Source organism: Notothenia coriiceps, unplaced genomic scaffold, assembly GCF_000735185.1.
Source record: "Notothenia coriiceps isolate Sejong01 unplaced genomic scaffold, NC01 NC01_scaffold00028447, whole genome shotgun sequence".
NCBI classification, from domain to species: domain Eukaryota; kingdom Metazoa; phylum Chordata; class Actinopteri; order Perciformes; family Nototheniidae; genus Notothenia; species Notothenia coriiceps.
Genome location: NW_011361148.1, coordinates 202,177 through 222,155, shown reverse-complemented (window position 1 = coordinate 222,155; position 19,979 = coordinate 202,177). Strand labels below are relative to the sequence as shown.

The 19,979-nt window shown below is 39.0% G+C and overlaps 1 protein-coding gene across 3 annotated transcripts in view; it reads left to right on the top strand.

The window, feature by feature from the left end:
- The first annotated feature begins 7,519 nt into the window (after positions 1 to 7,519).
- LOC104958231 (voltage-dependent calcium channel subunit alpha-2/delta-1-like) overlaps positions 7,520 to 19,979 on the top strand; it is a 62,322-nt gene continuing 49,862 nt past the window's right edge. For all 3 annotated transcript variants that reach the window (XM_010785962.1, XM_010785961.1, XM_010785960.1), the window contains exons 1-3: positions 7,520 to 7,575; positions 10,748 to 10,783; positions 11,360 to 11,495. In XM_010785962.1, coding sequence (XP_010784264.1) covers positions 7,546 to 7,575; positions 10,748 to 10,783; positions 11,360 to 11,495 — 202 coding nt within the window. In that variant the 5' untranslated portion in view covers positions 7,520 to 7,545. The remainder of the gene's footprint in view (positions 7,576 to 10,747; positions 10,784 to 11,359; positions 11,496 to 19,979) is intronic.

Below are 19,979 nucleotides of genomic sequence, written 5' to 3'. Positions count from 1 at the left end.
CAGAACGTCGTTTTCATGTATTTTTGGTGGTTGTGTCCCAATAATCCAACAATATGTACATCAATGGTTTCACTTGTGGCTCTTCCTGTGGTTTCTCCTGGTTAACAAATAAATATGCTCGTTCAGGTGCGCCAATCCCACCAATATTACAATCCTCAATATATATATGATAACCTGGTGCCCATGTCACCCAGTGCCCAAAACCGCCTTCAAAATAAAAGCATAAAGATTTATTTAATTAAATAAATATAAAAAACAGCTAGAAAATAAAATGTAAATAATATAAATCAATATCCAACTGTTTGGAGAATTAAACAAACTTTTGGAAAGCATATGGAAAATGTCACCGCATCACGGAAATGTCGGAGACATATCTCCGAAGACTTTTAATGTTTTATATCGATAATGTTGCAAACAATGTAAAATCACTGACCTATGATGGAGTGTGTGTCTTATTTTGGCCACCAATGACTCAGTATTCACCACTTCCTGGAGTGTGTGTATTGTGTGCCTTCTGTACAGTAGCAGCTCTCGCACACTCTCTATGGGTCTCCAGCTTTGGGTTTGTCTTCTCTGTTTCTCTACTTATCAGACGTACAGTATATGCGTACAGAGAGTGTGTGGGCTTTTGATGTCTCTCACTCATTATTGCTCTCTCCACTGTCATATCTAGTTCAATTCAGGCAGCTGTGAAACTACAATGTTTCTTCATGTGATAATTGATAGTTCACATGGTCTTGTTGACTTTTCTTTTGTCTTAGAATTCAACATTATTTTCTTGCCGTCTCGCTACATCAACGACAGCTCAGTGTGATGAGTGTGAAATGAATGCTGAAGATTTATCAAAACATCGCTGCCAAAACACTGTCTCACACACAGGCTTGGGGAATAGCTGATCACATGTAATGGGATTACCTTATCAGGATACAGAAAAACTGTCTTCCCTTACAGTTACATTAATAAAAGACGTAATCAGATTACTGTTTTTTTTTTAACCGCGATTACTTGCAAGATTACCATGTATCAATAAAGATCAATATATATAACAGATGGAAACACTGCCTGCATTTTCTTTTTGGTTTTCATTTAGGCTAATCTTTATTTTAAATAGATATGTTTAATGCAGTAGGTAGACACCTGATTTATTAAACAAAAATATGCTTTTAATTATTATATTAAACTTAAACACTTTTTGTAACCTCTACTATTCTTTTGTTCTAGCCTAAATTTAAGAGGACCCATTTTTGATCCTATATAATCTTGGTTTCCTCTTTTCTAAGGTGACATTGTTCTGTTGTCTTACATTATACACTTAAAAACCTCTTATTGATATTTATTTTCTCTTGTATTAATTTGCACTTCGTTTGATATTGAGGTAATTCAAAAGTAACGGAAAGTAATCAGGTTACATTGTGAAACTTAGATTAGGTTACTGATTCCATTTATTTTTACAGATGACTAGTAATTATAACAGATTATATTATTAAAGTAACCCTCCCAACCCTGCTCACAGATAAAGTGGAAGCTCAAGCATCAAGCAATCTTTAAAAAGTTCTGTAATCCAAGACATGGCGACATACAGTAAATCTGTGTGTGGGATTAGCAGTGTGTGCAGAAGCTCCATGTCAACATCCCAGCCGGGTACAGCAGTAATTGGGAGTTGTTTTCAGCCAGCTGGCACACAGATAGCATGCTCTGCTGGAAGAGGCTGCTGGAGGAGCGACGGGCTGTCAAACCAGCGCACAGCAGCGAGGACCGAGGCTGGCACCACTCTCTAACAAGTCACTTCCTGCCAAGTTTGTGGTTCTAAATGGCCATGATGTGTCGCTTATTGCCTTAGACTATAGATTGTAACTCCTGTGTAGGAAACATGAACATATGTAGCTTTTGTTCGTTCTATTCTTTAAAGTTGTTACTGTCATGGTAAGTGTATAGTGTGTTTAAGTGCTTTGAGCACCAGGAAAAGTGCTATATAAATAGCAAGTATTATTATTATAATTATAGCTCAGGACTAAAGCCTCTTATTAAATTAAATAATATGTCTCACAGTTTTGTTTTCTCTACGTTTGGTAGTTGATGTTCTGGCTTTCCAGTGATTCATCACATCTTTCACTCAAGTTATGACAAGTTGGCATGTTTAAAGTGCACAAGGAGCTTAATGGTCCAAAAGCATCCTTTATATCTGGGTTATTGATTTAAAACTTCATTGTAACTCCTCTGATTGGAGCAAGTAAGTAGGGTTAACTTGTCAACTTGCATGCACTTACTGTGCTGTACAGTTGTTTTGTTTCTAGTGCCAGTCTCCCTGAGTGTGTGTGTGTGTGTGTGTGTGTGTGTGTGTGTGTGTGTGTGTGTGTGTGTGTGTGTGTGTGTTGGCAGGACTAGATGCTCTAATCAGAATGCCAGGAACAACGTGTGTCAAAAAAAGCAAGTGTGTTTGTTCATGCAATTTCTCTGCAAAATCAGAGGAGAGTTACAGTGAAGTTTTAAATCAGCAAGGATGCTTTTGGACGGATGAGGATAATTTGTGCTCTTTGTGCACTTTTACCATGCCAAATGATCTGTCCCGTCATAACTTGATTAAGAGTTCGGACTGGAATGCCAGAACTCCAACTACCAAGCGTAGAGAAAACCAAACTGTGAGACTTTTTTTGTATTATCTCTTTTAAAAAACTGTGCTTAAGAGTATTTGCTGGTAATGAGGCCAGATCAGGGTACTACCCTAACCCTTTTCCACCTGGTTCATGTGTTTTTAGCATAGACAAATGCACACATGAATCATATAAAATCTGACGTATTCTTTTTTTATATTCTAATGTATAGGCCATAGCACAAATGTCTTTCCCTTCAATTCAAAGCTTCCTTTTCCATTTATGAAGCGACTTGTTTTTGCATGTATTAGGAGTATGGATCAAACAGAAGAAAAAAGAACATACACACATTAATCTGCAGCTTCCTATTCACTGACCTGAGCTATGCACTTGCCGTGACAGTAAACACTTAAAAGAATAGGTGGCACAAAAGCTATGTGGTTTTTTTCCACACAGGAACTAAATCCTTGTCTACGGCAATACGATACACAGACATAGATAATCATCACTATCTGTTCAGTAACCCCGCAATATGTTCTCATTAGTCATCCTAAAACAGCTTGCAGAAATGATTAAATGTTCTGCCAGCTTACTAGCAGGTGCTTTTTTTGTCCTAATTTATTCGTATTACTTACTATACTTTCTATTCATAGGGTGTATAATTCTCTAACTTATCCAAAGTGTGTACGAATGGAAGTTCAAGGTGGAACACTTGTGAAATGCTGTAAATCGGACACCACCCAAATGTTGGAAAACTGGTTTTAACACGAACATTCAGATGGGGATAAAAAAGTGCCGCAGCTCCTGATCTTTGACTATTTGACCTCGTGTTCTGCTGGGGAGATTCTTATTATTGAATGCCTGTTCCTCTGTGGTGTGTTTGGGCAGGTGTGTGTACGCATGTTTCGGCTCAGAGGAGTCAAAGGCAGGATCAGCCAGCCCCTTATAATGGTCCACCTGCAAGTAAATGGTTAGATCTCTCATATACTAAACGTATTTAAGAAGTTAAGTGAAGGCTCTACAGTTTCATTCAACTCATATTTTCAAGTAAAAAGGCTTAAAGTCAGATGCAGAAAATGAAAGCTATACATTTCACTGAAGTTATCTATGTAAGAAACTAGGCTTGAATACACACTAGTTGCATCTTAAGGGTCAGGGTGAAAGGCAATATTAATAATATTGTATTCCTTAGACATATTCTAGATGGATAGCTGTAAACACTTAAAATGTGCCTGGTTTATTTATATAAACACTCACCTTTATGGCGCCAATTTTTGCTCATTGCTTTGGGACTTCACAAAAACACAAAAACCTATCAGCCTCTTCGATTTATGTGATGATGCTTTGAGCTTAAATACACTAGGAGTGCTTCCCATCGATGTGTTTGGGACCACAGCATCAGGTTAGTAGTTTATTAGATTGATTGAAACACACACCCCGAATTGTCTTTCCGCCAACAATGACCTGCCTGGAAACCGGCAGTATGTTTCCATTAAGTCGATGCAGCTGTGGAGCCATTGGAAACTGACAACTAAATCAGACAAGGCATTTGTACATGTGCAATAAAAAGACCACCATAACCCACCTGTGGAGAGCCATATTGCCCCCAAAAGACTCAAAACGCTTGTGTGTGGATGCATTGGACGACAGGATGAATACAATAAGTTATTTGATTTTAGTCCGAATATGTTTTCCCTTTACTGTTATATGTTTACTTGCTCATGCACACGAATGCTGCGTTCCATTTACATTGGAAGTCGGAGGTCGGACTGTCGAAGAGTGAACACTAAATCGAATTCAGGACCAGATTATAAAATGAGTTTTTCTTCTTCACTTTGTTCGTAGTAGTGAATTTCTTCCTTTGAACCGGTGAAGACTCAGAGTTTGATGCCACGACAAACTTTATTCTTAGTCGACAAGAACCAAAGCCCATGTTGAATCTGGAGATCCCAACATGAGGCTTACAATGTCATTTTAAAGTAACATGTACTGCCGTTTTCAGTGAAGCACTTGGTTCATCTCCCCCTAATTACTACAATGTTCTGACAGCTCATGGTTATTTGGGGCTTACACGTGCCTTGAACCCTAGGTGTTCCACCTTTGTAGTTTTTCTAATATTCGCGCGAACGTCTTCGTACTCTTCGTACCCCTTCGTTGGGTTTCTATCTTCAGGAACCTTTTTCCATCCAGCCATTGGCCTTCAACCATGGGCCTTCTGTCCTTACATGAACTCTCATACACACACCTGTTCTTCCTCACATCACGTTCTTTCCCTTCATGCTTCACCTTTTTTTGTTTTTAATTTCCTTCACTATTTTCCACTACCAAACATATATATTTCTAAATACAGTTGACTTTAAACACTTCAGGGAAATTTTAATCCATCAACACCAGGGAGTGACGTACCATCACAAGTCGGAAAAAAGATGGCCGCCTGCTGGAAAGTTGTTTGCCTGATTTACAGCTTTAGCAGTCACCTCGGGTTAGCCATTGTTACTACGCTTTATGTTGTATTTTGCGAATACAAACATTGTAGCAACATATCCACAGTGTTCTCTTAATGTTCATATGCAGAGCCTCCATTTTGAATGATCATCCAGTTGAAATCTCAGACTAGGATCTCGGATTCTCCCACTTCACAGCTCAACTGGAACGTACTGTAACACAAAAGAAGATTCAGAACCACACACATATCTATATATCACCTTTTGCTAATTGTGACTCCTCTGTTAGTTGCTGCTAAAATTCCCCCTAATGAGACACAACAGAGAGGCTGTGGAGGTAACCGTGTTTCAGACCAGAAGAGTGTCAACCCCTTGCATGCATTATGGGATGCATGGTGTTCAGGCATGAGTGATCTGAAGCCAGATCTGCAGGAGGCAGTTTTCATTATCAAAACGTTGCCTCGGGTCCGATTGATTATGCAGTATGGGGGGCTAGAGAAAGAAGGAGCAGCAGGGCAGAAAGTGGAAGCTAAATATGTGTGTGTGTGTGTAAGGAAATGCCTATTTTCTGGATGACTACATGTTTGGAGTCAGAATTAAAGATGATTGATGTATTTCTTCCCTTTTGTGTTCTCTCAACCATCAATCTGTTGTCTCCCTGATGGGCTAATAACATGAATTATGTATACTTAGTCTTATTGTGAGTCTATAATAATATCAGCCGAGCGGTGTGAGAGTTTTAACCCTTTCATGCATGAATTATGAAAGCCTCACTCGGGATTCTTTTTACCAAGTGTTTGTATTGCTCTTGGTGCATGAAAAACAAGATTTTAACTATAGTTTATTTTTATCTAGTTTTTTCTAATTTAGAAAACAAAATGTGTAGGCTATATGTCCACTCAGGTGGAGAGTATGCACAGTCAGTATAAAAAATTATAAAGATGTGCAAACTTAAAATTACTTTATAATAACATAAGTATATTGATTTAAAGCCCAAAAAGATATTGCAAATGAAGTATTTTCAAGAACAACAGTAGCAGTAACAGCATGAATTTTAGCCAGTGATGCATGACGTCCACTTTAGTGGACAGGTGATTAATCATAATTTCCTGCAAACATAAAATCAATACTTTGACAATTTATGAATGATATGATTCCTTAGCTGTTAGTAGATGTCACCAACATTGTTGCAGGGGGCGCTTTCCATAAAAGGATTGGCAAGATATCGACGAGTGATTCGGTCCATCTGGCTTTTTGTCGTCCATCTTGGTTTTAGAGAAATGTATCATGCACTTACACTGACTTTCCACTGAGTAGCAGTGTATGGGATGATGCAATAGGGTCCTATGTAGTGGCTGATGGTGCAACTAAAAAACCCATGCATATACAAGAAAACACCTTTTTGAAAAGCTGTCCACTGTAGTAGCCTCTATGCGTGAAAGGGTTGCTTTTGGATGAGTGATTTCAAAAATTGCAAACAAACACACGAACACTTGGTGTCATATTTAAGGTCTGATTTTGCGACTAATGTCAGCATGCAATCCACAATCCGATTTAGCCTCTCAGATTCTCGTGACTGTCTTGTTAAATATCAACGCAGAATTAATTCAATAACTCTTGTTTCAACCCCCCTTCCTCCTCCTCTCATGTTATCAATTAATTTACTGTCTTGCCCCCATCAAGTCTCTGCTCTTGCTGTGTGACTAGCAACCCGTAGTACCGCACACATAAGCAGGAGGAACAGGATTTGATATTTCCCGGGGGAAATTAATAGTACAGCGCATTTCTGGACCAGGTACAGATTAAAAGCTGGGCCCATTATAAATCCATTAACCCAGTCATTAGCACTAGATCAGGAAAAGACGAAATATGTGAGTGTCTAATTATAGTGCAACATTGTGTCACAGCTAGTTCACATTCATACCTGCAGGTGCTGAGAGGAAATGAGGAATTTTCCCATGAACACACTGATCCAGCAGCACTTTCTTTGAGATTTGGATGTCATTACTTCACATGTGGCTCTGACATTATCCATATTTACAGATGCATTTAGGGTTAGGAATCGATGTTCTTGTGCTGCAAATTTGGAGTTTTCAATTCTAATCTAAAAACATGATTGTTGAAGTGTTAAGATTTTAAGTTAAAGGCAATGTATTGTTGTTTTTTTATTATGATTTAAATTGTTGTATCTCTAGTTTATTTTTTAAATATACATCTATTTTTTGTTTTGATCTTTGAGGGTGTATCATCTTAAATTATTGCTATTGTATTGTCTGTGCAGCCGTTTGAATATCTCTGTGCCTGGCTCTCCTTTTTTAAATCCCTAAATCTGCTAACGCCAAAAACCTCATCTTTTGACAACGTTTATATATATATTTATAATATTATAATGATGTTGAAAGTAATGTAGCTTAAAGCTAACTATTTTTAGTATTTAAGAGAATATTTAACATATTTAACATCCCCCTCTCTTCTTCCAGAGACTGGCAGTGGAAGCAGAAAAGTTACAGATGGAGCACGTGTGGAAGGACGACAATGAGGTGAGCCCTCTGATATGTTCATTAACACTGGCTGCATTACACTTAAAATCAAGTGGTGGCGTGAACTCCATAAGGAGTGGAGAGATGGTGGGGGGGGGGTTGCACATGTTATTCATGATCCAATATGATTGTAATAATTGGATGGCAAATCTCATTACAATGACAGTAGTGCTGTAATGACTTCATACCAGGTTAGGGTTAGACACGCACACACTGCTAGTCTATGATACTCAAGATTAATCATAATATAAGAACTATATTAGAAGGAGATACAGCAAGTAATATGAACACATCATTATTTTACTCTTTCAACTGCTAATAAAGTGCCCAATTCCACATAGGAAGTGTCTTTAAGAATGTCAATGAAGCTCTCTCTGCTATTCATTGCTAGTGCAGCTGTGTTTTAGCTCTGGCCATTATGTATTAAATGCAAATTGCTAATTTCCTGCCCCTGCTTTGCAATGAGAAAAGCCTCACCCTCTTGGCAGCCGTTTAACAAATTATAAATGATATGGTGTGCATACAGTGGCAGGAGGACTTCAAAGAAATTCAACTAGCGTATTAACTTAGGAAGTCCTCAGTGTTGTTTGCCAATCCTTAACGATTATTTTCCATTCAAAGTTCCCATTATTTAACTGCCTTTATACTGTGTTGCACTGAGAAAAAATGTCAGGAAAAATCCTCTCTGGGGAGGAATTCATTTATCGGCTATATTACTCAGAGACTTTAATTTTCTTTTGGCACCAAATGCTTGGCTAGTGAATGTCATTTATTTTTGGGTTAATGATATGGGGAATCCTGCAATACCTGAATCAATTAAATATCTCCCCAGCGCAATAGGAAACTCTTAGTATAATATCTGAATACTAAAATCAACCCAGTTCTTTTCTTAGCAAACACACTGGTTTATTCCTACCCCGCTGGTACAGGAGCTGTCTTGTTTTGCTGACATGTCCTCGGCATGAACCTGTTGGTGTTCTGACGGAGTGTGTCTACTGAGGCTTTCAGTGGGTTCAGAGATTTGTATTGTTTTTGATAGCAATAAGAGCTTTGCAGGGTTTGTTCGCCTCTATAGTTGACAAATACAAATCTCATCACTGCACAGCTTTAGCATCTTTGTTATTCGGTTAATGTACACTGTGCACATGTTGATATGTCTTTGCAAAGATAGAGCCTCTCTGGTTTCATGCCAATATATTCCAGTCAATTCTTTTTTTATTCATCCTCTGTGGGATATTAGATTCTCTGTAATATGAAGCCACATATTGCAATGCTCTGCAACACAATAATTATAGCCACCTTGGCTTGTTCCTAAAGCAGATTAGATGGAACATCTAAATAAATAAAAGAATAACCTGATCAAACATTTATTTTAACTGCCTTTTCAATGTACATGGAGCTAATAATTACTTGAAATTACACAACCCTACTTAATGTAAGAATTAGGATGTACTTGTTTGGATTTATATCAAACTAAATGTATTTGAAACACCAAGTGGAGCATGTGTCTGTCACCTCTGATAACTGGGCCAATACTACTGGGCGCCGATCCCTGCTGACTTTAAACACTTAAAAGCTGTGACTGCTGTGTGTCTGTTCAGTGTACTATAATGACTTTGGCCCTATTTACACTTGTTATTAATATAGGCCTACAGGCTGTATCCAGCTTCTCTAAACAGGGCAATTTCTTATCAAACTTGTGTGTGAGTGGGTTTGGAGGTAGCACTGGCAATTATAAATTCACTTTTTTAGAGGTTTTTCATTATGGCATTGACACAAGTGTTTGCAAATGCTGTGAATATGGGGGAAAGCACCATAACTGTTTTTCAGTGAGTGGATGCCATATTGAATGAGTCATTAAGTTTTACACATTTTGACATAATTAGTTTGGTTTTCAATATGTTAACAGCATCTTATTATCCAGGCAAAATACAGATCATGTACACTCTGATTTTGCAGTACACACCACACCTAAACACCAAACCTGCATAAATAATTCAGTCTTTCGCACATTACGTGTTCTTTGCGCACAGTAGCCTCCCCTGAGGTGGTGTGACCTTAGTGTTATCATCACTTCTCGAGGTGCACCCTGTCTGCAGTAACATGACCTGACAGAGTATATCATGGACAGTGTCCTGTGTATGTTGTTGCTTGCATGTACATATCAGCATATGGGCACTACACCTACTGTTTTCACTAATAGTTTAACTTGCATGTCCAACTCACTAACGGTCAAAGAAGCTAAACAGAGCTTTCTTTTTCACAGTGTGTGGGCTAATCGCTATTAGATAAATGTTTACACTAAGGTGACAGTATCAATGGCAGGAAGAGTCACAGATCCATTTTTGCAGCTCAAGAAGTGGTAGGCAGGTTGCTGGAGTCAGTGGACTCTGTAGCTCCCGGACATCCTAATGTCGGCAGCTAGGCTAGCTCGTTAGCGCCCTGCTAGCCTCTGTACTGACAGGAAGCCCAGCAGTGTGAGAGCAAAACAACACCACTTCCTTCACAGATCCTCAGTGTCAAACACACACTGCTGCCACAGTTGCAGATGTAACAAAAACAAAACAAAAATGTGATCGTTTTACAGTCACCTTTAAGCTTAGATCACAGTCATTCTTAACATCAGTTAGTATAAGCCATCAGTATTGTTCCATCTGTTTTGTTTTTTGTTCCAGATCAAATACTGTATCTTGTCTAGCCTCAATCTTTAGAGTAAACTTCAACCAGCTTCTCTTGGGACTTTTAGTCTCCCTTAATACTGTCAAGGAATTAAGAGGGTAAATCAAGTAGGCCTAAAGGAGACACAGAATAGCCAGATGGGATTCGAACATGGTAGACACAATTTGGCACCTGTGTGAAGAATCTTAATTAACTGGTGGATATAAAGCGCAAAGCAGTTAGACACCTTACTTTGCTTCGGGGATCATGAAGTGTACTCAGGGTGCATCAGTACACTGTGACACTATAACGGGTGTGGTTACAGGTACAGCAAACAAACTTCTCACTGGTGCTAGGTTGTTGTTAGTGGTAGAGCATTCAAGCTTTCAACTAGAGAAGGCTGTTAAAGGCTGCTCTTGTTCAAGTTCATTATTGTGTTTTTGGTGGGCGGGTGGGTATTGGTTGTTTTTATTCTAATGAGCCTTCTCTTGTTTCTCTTTCAATCTCTTTGCAGCTCGACAACATGGTTTACTACAATGCCAAAGATGATGTAAGTACTTGATTACAATACTTTTATATTCTTTCAGTGTGATTGAGATGCCAATTTCTAAATAAAACACCTCAAGCAGCAGAAACAAACCTAAAAACAGATTTGATGTTAGCCTGTATTTTTTTTTTAAAAGAGTACCTTTATGTGAATTCAGTACATGTTCTTAGAGTCATAACACGTGGGTATGCGTGAGACATTGAAGGCCTCCCCTGGCTTCAGACGTCATCTGTCTGCTCTCATAACCAGGATCAGCATCTAATTCCCCTCCACTGTCCCAGTAGGAAAGAGCCACGCACCCACAGCACACTTCTGTCACTCTGTATTTTACTGACAATTCCTCTCTGGATGCTAGGGTTTATAAATCAGTGCCTAAAACTTTTCAGTTTCGCAAACTTTACTCTGTCAGTTGTGAAATGTCAGCGAATAGTCGACATTGACACCTTGTCCCTCACAGTAACAAGAAACTGTACTTATGTATAGTAGAAGAGAAGGTGCACACACATGCGTAGACCACTTTTATAACATAACATGTGTTGCAGGATGGTTTTATAACTCAAATTATTTGTTTTTTTGCAGCTTAACGAGACAGAAGAAGTAAAAGGGAGGAAGAACCGATATCTTCCGGATGATTTCGAGGTGGATCCGGACTTCAAACGACTTGTCTCGTACAACACCACCGCCGTGCACATCCCTACGGATATTTACGAAGGCTGTAAGTTCAAACACACATGCATTGTAGAATAAATCCCTCTCACACATCGTTCCTCTATAAATAGTAAAACATAGCAGCCAACACCTTGCTATCTGTCTCTGTTTATCCCTGTCATCACTATGTCCAGTATCTACAGTACCCATGATGCAAATCTCAGCCTCCCAGCACTGTCTGTAGTGTAGACAATTCCACACCAAGGTTGGCCTCTCTACTCTAAATTTAGCCCAGATGCCAACAACCCACTGGCCAGCACACTCTACCCCCCTCTTTAGCCTGGTCACCAGCTGCTCCTTCCCCTCCCGTTTCACCAGTAACCCTGCTGACCTCCCTGGACAGTTGAACAGAACTCCACGCCTCCACCAGTGATAGGCTTTTTGTGGGGGCTTTGCTCTTGCCTGAAGCTGTTCTCAGTTGTTTTGGAGTCATACACTGACATTGATACTTAAACTTTGTCGAACTGATTTTTTTACTGCTGTAATCATTTCCTTGGTCATTGTCAGTGGTGTAAATTAACCAAGTACATGTACTCAAATACTGCACTTAAGTACTACTTTGAGGGACTTGTAACTTACTTGAGTAACTCAATTTGTTGCTACTTTGTTCGTCGGCCCACTATAATTCAGAGATAAATGGTGTACTTTTACTATCTTACATTGATTTAATATATTTAGTTACTTTAATGATGTGGAAATATAAACAACCCTTAAATAAGACTTTAGTTACACCCGGAGTAAATTCACATTATTTTATATATTTTAGCATACACATTATTTAGAATTAGCTGCAAATTTGCATAATAAGTAGTTGGTAGTTTAAGTACATGTTGATGCCAATATTTTTGCTTGAGTAACAATTTGAATGCAGGACTTTTACTTGTAACAGAGTATACACTGGTACTTCTACTTTTACTAAAGTACAAGATCTGAGTATTTCTCCCACCTCTGGTCATTGTTTTCATCATGTAAGCTGTTGTAGATTTCTCATTATTAGCTATGTTTTTGGCAATTGTTATAAGGATGGCATTGTCGGTTTGTTTGCGGCTCCACTGTTTGAGAATCTCTCCAGACATTTTTGCTAATGGCATCCTAATGACTTTGGTGACCCTTTGACTTTCCCTCTTAACGGCATCGTTAACGTTTTTTGTCCAGTGACATTTCTGGACAGCCGTTGTTGAGGGAAATCAGAAATAAGATAAACATGTTTCTCTGATTACTTATTTTTTCTACTCCCCTTGCTTCCCATACTGCTGGCACTATTAGGTCTGAGTCCACACTCGCATCAGGCTGGAATAAAGTAAATCACATACACGGCTATAACCTTGTTCCTCCCTTCTGGAGCCTCTCCCAGCATTGTACACAAAGCAGGAAAATACACCCGACAGGCCACCGGCCAAACTAGATTTGGCTAACAGTAATTCAATATCGGTCAATACAAATGCTATTACCAAATGTGGCCAGCCCTCACATCTTTTAGACAAATTTGAGACGTCAAGAGCCAGATAATTGTAGTTGTATTCATTATGACCTTACAGTATCAAATGTGAAACGGACACTATAGTAACATTTTTGATGGCTTCAGGTACCAGCTTTTCCAACAGTCTTTTGGCATTCATTATTTCTGTGACTTGGAACAACATTGATTGGCATTTTTTAAACAACATTTTCCAATGAATTAAAAATAGAAATATCTTAACATGCGCTTCCTTCAAAGAGATATATTAACTGATGGATGGTTAAATTATTTTGTACACAAACCGCACATGTACAATCACACACACACATGTCCTCTGGGTAAGCCTCTTTTTGTAGGACACTAATGAGTACAATGCAAGAACAGAATGACACACACATAAAGACGAAGACATGTCTGGAAGACGGACAGTACACAGTGGCCTTCAGACAAGAACAGCCATGAGACAAATGAGTAAAACATTTTAAAAAAGGAACATGTGATCTAATAAAATAATCCTAATAAAATGTAGATAAATCCCCAAAAACGATTACAGAAATCTAGCATAGCAAAGCTGTATTACTGGCCTTTCACACTGCTTAAAGGTCTCCGATCATGCAAAATGTACTTTTTTATGTATTTTATACATAAGCAATGCATGTGTCCCCGGTGTGTCAGGGAACTCACACAGTGTCATAAAACAAAACCCTCTCTCTTTTCCTCCGTACCCAAATCTCTAAAAACGGGGTTACAACAGAGCTGATCCAGATTTGCTGCGGATATGACGTAATATCTTAAATGTGGGCTGGCTTTACACCCACGGCCCTATCAGAAACAATGCACAACGTGTTTTGGACGTAATATGGTCTCTACTGGAGAGAGTATGTGTAAAAAAGCAGGAAATAAAAAAAGAAACTGACCTTGTGGTAAACCCGCAAGAGAAAAAGCATTTGAGCTCCATACTGTTTCAAAAAATAATCCTTGATGTGGTTTGGAACATGATATGGCGTTTAATCACGGCAGCGTTTAGCTGAGTATCTCTGTACAATTTTGAGCAGGCACAAGCTCCACCTCCTCTTTTTTTTCTTTTTCAAGCTAAGGACCCCAAATCAGCAGTTCTCTAACAGGGCTGAAACAGAGGGATATGAGGGATGTCTAAATTGCATGATCTGTTTGGTATTTTGAGCAAAACACATCATAGATAGATTTTTTTTATATATATCTGAGACCCATACATGTAATACATGACTAAAAATAGCATGATAGGAGATCTTTAAAGTGACACTATATAACTAAACATATATCATGTCACATGTTGCAAAATACATTAAACAACACACATAATGCAGCATGCATGAACACAGTTTCCTTATACCCAGGCATGAGCTAATGGCCTCCTCAGCATTGATTGAGCATTCAATATTAATTTCCGTAATGATCATCACGCTGGGTTTGCTAAATGCTGTGAACTCTCTCACATGACTTTAATGTCCTTTCACAGCGAGTCACTCCACATAAGTTGGATTATAAATGTGCAGAGTGACGGGCTTTGAGGCGTCTGACTGTGCAGACATTTCTATCATTGCCGAGTGGCCAAATGCACCCAGCTTTTTAAATGCAACAGTTATAAGGATGAACGGGGGTGGTTGGAGTGTTGGAAGAAGGGGTTGTTTCCTAGTGTGAGTTATCACACATAACTTTGCTCTCTTTCTGCAATCATGGCCTCTTTCTTTCCTTCTTTCTCCCTCTCTGCCCGTCTTTTTGTTCATTCATTTCTATTTTATTTTATTTGCATCAAATCCACTAGCAGGTTTAATTTTCTTCTTTACCTCTTGTGGTTTGTAAATTGATATGGTTGTGATTTTATAGAATACTAATGATGCTTCTGGCTCTTTTAAAAATATATATATATATTTCTTTAATGTGTTCCCCAATGTCAATCACATTTCAATCTAATTTTCGAGATAGAAATCCATTTGCAATGTTTAATTTTCCTTTTTCTTTAACTTACCATTTTATAATCTAACTGCAGCTTCAAAAAAAATAAAAAGTGATTTAATTTTTTCATAATCACGCAGCCCTACTGATCTGATCTCTTCCAGTTCTCACACTGGTGGAGGGCGGGGTCTGGGTGGAGCACTATTTAGCAAAGTCTCACAGTGAGGCTGATGTTGGTGTTCCCGTTCTCTTTTCCCCTTCTCTCTTACTCTATCTAGAAGAACAGGCTGCCACATTGATGCCACTCCGGCTGGCCAGCACTGTCAGCGTTGCCATGGCGATGTGTATCCGAGTGTGTATGTGTGTGTGGAAGGAGACGCACGTACTTAGACACGCCCTGGTTTCTATCTTGTTGTGTGGAGGAAGGACTTGACTTAACTTGATTAGGGGGCTTTGTCTAGACAAGGCTGGCGTCCTTGTGGCTTTTAGTGATGCTGAAGGAGAGATGTGTCATCCTCGTCTTTAACTGCTGGACACTTTTGTTGCATCCACCAATCCTTTTTCATATTTTTTCCCTTCTCCTTAGTGTGTTTTCAAGTTCCTTCTCCCGACTTTCAACCCTACTTATTTTGAGATTTTCTTTTCTTTCTTTCCTTCTCCTCTGCAGCTCTAACCCCTCACTAAGTCTTCATGACTCGCTTCGATTTATTAAGCATATTAATAGTGGGTTGTGGAGACAAATGTGCTACTGTCTTTCTCCCCCGCATTAGTCCTGCTGATTTGAAATCTATTCTCCCTACTGATACAGTGTGGGTGGTCTGACTGGGATTCATTATCTTGTCCGTGTGTGTCCGTGCACGCACACTGGAGATGAATCAGAGTTTTTCTGCGTGTGTGAATTAATTTGAGAGAGAGAGGGGAAGAAACACTTGGGGTGTGAGAGTCGGCATGTGTGTGTGTCGCATCACATTCACCCACTGTACTGTGTGTGGTTTTCATGGCTGTGTGTTCTCGCTCATTAGGCGGATTGGCGTGGACGAGATGAGAGGAGAGCGTCGCGGCCTTGGCATGAGAGCCGAGGCTCGTCTGATGCCCGTTTGCATCAACGCTGTGTGGCACCTGTCAACCCGAGACACACACACACACTGACGGGCTGAGATACTCTGACACTGTGTGTGTGAGCGTGTTTGTATCGAAGTCACAGACCCCGTGGCAAAGCTCACAGTGTAGAAATTGATTTTTTTTGTTGTGCCACTTGATACACATCCTTTTTTTTTTTATCTATGGTGCTTGCTGCCAAACTCTGATGTATCTTCATCTCTCTCTCTCTCTCTTCGTCCTTATTTCTCTCTTCCTTCACCCTATTACTGTCTTTGTGTCTGTGAACTGTGTCACTGTGACAAGTTGGATGCCTTCCCAGGATGCTGTAATCAGCTGATTGGGATTCCCCTCCATGCCATAATGTTCCAAGAGAATCTTTTTTTTAAGCTTACCCTATTTTACCTTTAAATACAACTTTTTAGACAGTGAAAGAGATTTCTGCAATGCCACATACTGTACTGTTCTTCGATTCATATGGCATAATGGTAACCAATATTAACAAGTGACCCCTTTGCAACCATAAAAAGGCTTGACTAGGACTAACTGCTTTTCATCTCAAGCAGTGTTTCTCACCTTATGACCTTGACACCTTTCTCATGCTAAATAAATAGTGTGTGTGTGTGCTAGTGTCCCTTCCCTTTGGCCATTGCCGCTGTGTTTTCACACTACTGTACATAATAACTACACTCAAGCCTTATCACCCGAAGCAACACATAATTTCACTTAATTAATCACCTAATTTCTTGGTCTCAAACCCCATTCGGGCCGCAACTGTCGTTTTCTTTTTGTTATCAATTATTTTGCTCAGGATGTTTTTTATTAACTTATAATCTTTAAGTCTAATAAACATCATAATATCCCAAACGTGATGTCTTAGAATACAATAACTTATTTTGTTCGACCAAAAAAACTCCAAATGATAGCAAATTTGAGAGGGTGGTATCATACAACATTTGAATAGTTTTTCTATTCCTGCTTTTAAAATGACGATAAACGATTAACCATACCAATATACCCATCCATTCTTCCACTTATGGTTTCAGTCCTAATCACTATAGAGTGGCGAAATCCCTCCCTTTCCGGTGGACCTCCATGGGACCTTATTTCGGAAAACTAATTGAAATCAATGGAGAGAGAAAGATTATCTTTCGATCCCGTTTGAATTGTGCCACAAATTACACATATGATGTTTGTCAATTTAAAAGATAATTTTGCAAGTAAAAAAATAAATAATGTGTCGTAAAACTGTGAAGTAACACATGTTTGTGTGTGAAACGCTCAATGAACTGCATCTCTGGTCTCGCACAAAGAGACACGTCACCAAGATGGCCGTCACTACTGTCTTGCAAAACAAGGGATTGACTACCCTCACTATCACCGATTCACCACAATGAAACACGTCCAGAAGAATGTCATGCAAAGCTGCCTGCCTGCCTGCCTTCCTTTGATTCTCTCTGAACTGCCTGATCTTTTTAATGTTTAATGTCAACCATTTGTGCAGATAGCACAAAAGTAGAAAAGATCGCCGATGCTAATGTGGCGTTAGCGTTAGCATTTCTCCCCCAGCCTTAAATGGTGTATTATAGAATGATCACACCGGTGTGACAGTAGTCTTCAAAGGGTTCACGAAATATGACTACTACTCTTACTGTTTAACATTTTGGGTTACCTAATGTTACTTCATGTTAAGGCTAATCAAAATGACAAGGCTAAGGCTGTAATACTAACTAACGTGCTTGCTACTAGCTAGGTAGCTAACTTGATCCAGCCACTCCTGGTCCTTTCATCAGACGGGAAGCGAAAGAACGAACAAGACCCATTGCTGGTATGATAACAACCTGGTACTAAGCACACAGGCATCGTTATCTTATCTTAGATATCTCTTATTTAGTGGAGGAAAACAATTGTGACATCAGTTGACATCACTTACGCGACTCTGGGATTTGGAGAGACAGCAAGCGCATTTCGTGGCATCTGCGGGCAGTGGCAAGTACTTCCGGCATCTGCCACGGAGGCCGCTACTCCGTGGTATCTGTGGCAAGTATATGCCAGAGATGTGGTATCTGTGGCAAGTATATGCCACAGCCACAACTTGCCGTGGCAAGTATATGCCACAACCATGCCACAACTTGCCGTGGCAAGTATATGCCCGACTTATATATGCCACAACTTGCCGTGGCAAGTATATGCCACAACTTGCCGTGGCAAGTAAATGCCACAAGTTAAGAGAAGGTTTATGGTAGCTGCCACTCGCCTTCCGTGGCAAATGCTGATATTTAAACCCGTATTTATCGCGTAAAATGTCGCTGTTTTGGCATGACTTTATCGGACTGATCTGTANGGGACACAGCAGCCTGTTTACAATGAGTGTTATTAGACTTGGGCTACAGAGCTTAGGGCAGCTGTAACTGATTGCAGTTGCCACTGCTAGTGAGAGATAATGGATTTATATTTTATAAATGAGGCAAAGGACAGTTATATTTGTTGTACACATGCTTAAATGTGTATTTTAAATCCAGGCATATGTACTAATTTTTTTTTTTTATTTTTTTTATTTTTTTTTTTTTTTTTTTTTTTTTTTTTGTTTCTTTTTTTTTTTTTTTTTTTTTTTTTTTTTTTTTTTTTTTTTTTTTTTTTTATTTTTTTTTTTTTTTTTTTTTTTTTTTTTTTTTTTATTTGTTATTATTTTCTGTTGTTAATAAACAGAATTTAAGTGTCATTGTATCTGTTTCGTTGTTGTAATATTTTAATTCTGGTTGCAACAGTTTTTATTTAAATGCTTCAGATATTCTATTAATATTGATGATCAGGAATCTAAAACAAACCATGTATTCCGTTAAGACAATTCATGACAGTATTATATTAATAATCGAGACACAATGCATGCTTTTTATCCACCCTTTTATTGCGTTTTGAACTGTAACGAACAATTTATATTGTTCGAGTTTTCTTGACAGAACGCTTGAGTCATGCTCATCCGTCTCCCTTGCAAGACTTTTTCAGTGCTTGTAGGCTTTGCGCTTGGTTGTCCTTATCCTTATAGCACAAGTAGGCTATTTCTAAATCACAAGTACAGTAGGCTACTTGAGTATACAAGTTAGCCTATTTCCCACCTCTGGTCAACAATGTTAGATCTTTATGTCAACTTACTAATAATATATCTTGAGTATTATCATAAAAATAGCACGTTTATTTATTTTAACAAACCACGTTCTCCAAGTAAAATCTATAGAACATATAATGTTTAATCTTTTTGAAAAATAGAGATCGGACCATCAGTAACAGCAAAACAGCGACATTTTACGCGATAAATACGGGTTTAAATATCAGCATTTGCCACGGAAGGCGAGTGGCAGCTACCATAAACCTTCTCTTAACTTGTGGCATTTACTTGCCACGGCAAGTTGTGGCATGGTTGTGGCATATACTTGCCACGGCAAGTTGTGGCATCTGTGGCATATACTTGCCACAGATACCACGGAGTAGCGGCCTCTGTGGCAGATGCCGGAAGTACTTGCCACTGCCTGCAGATGCCACGAAATGAGCCAGGCCCTACTGGGGATTTGTAGTCTTTCTAGTTGCGTATTTTTCATAGTCTTATATTTAAACCGTTTTACGACAAACTGTGACTTTTTTTACATGGAAATAATTTTTTAAGATTGTCAAACATCACATGTGTAATTCATGGCACAATTCAAACGGGATCGAAAGATACGTTTTCTCTCTCCATTGACTTCAACACATAATTTTTCCGAAATAAGGTCCCATGGACCGGAAGTAGATGGGCGTGACTTCGCCACTCTACTGGCACATCTGGTGGAAAAGATACATTATGGGAAGTGTATCTTTTTCTTTCTATGTTGGTGCTCATGTCATGATCAGTGGAAAAGTATCATCGAGTACAAGACCCCTTCTGATACGATGATTACAGGTTATCACCTCAGCAGCCCCCACCCTATAATTACTTTCAAAAACACAGGCGGTTTCAGCCACCAG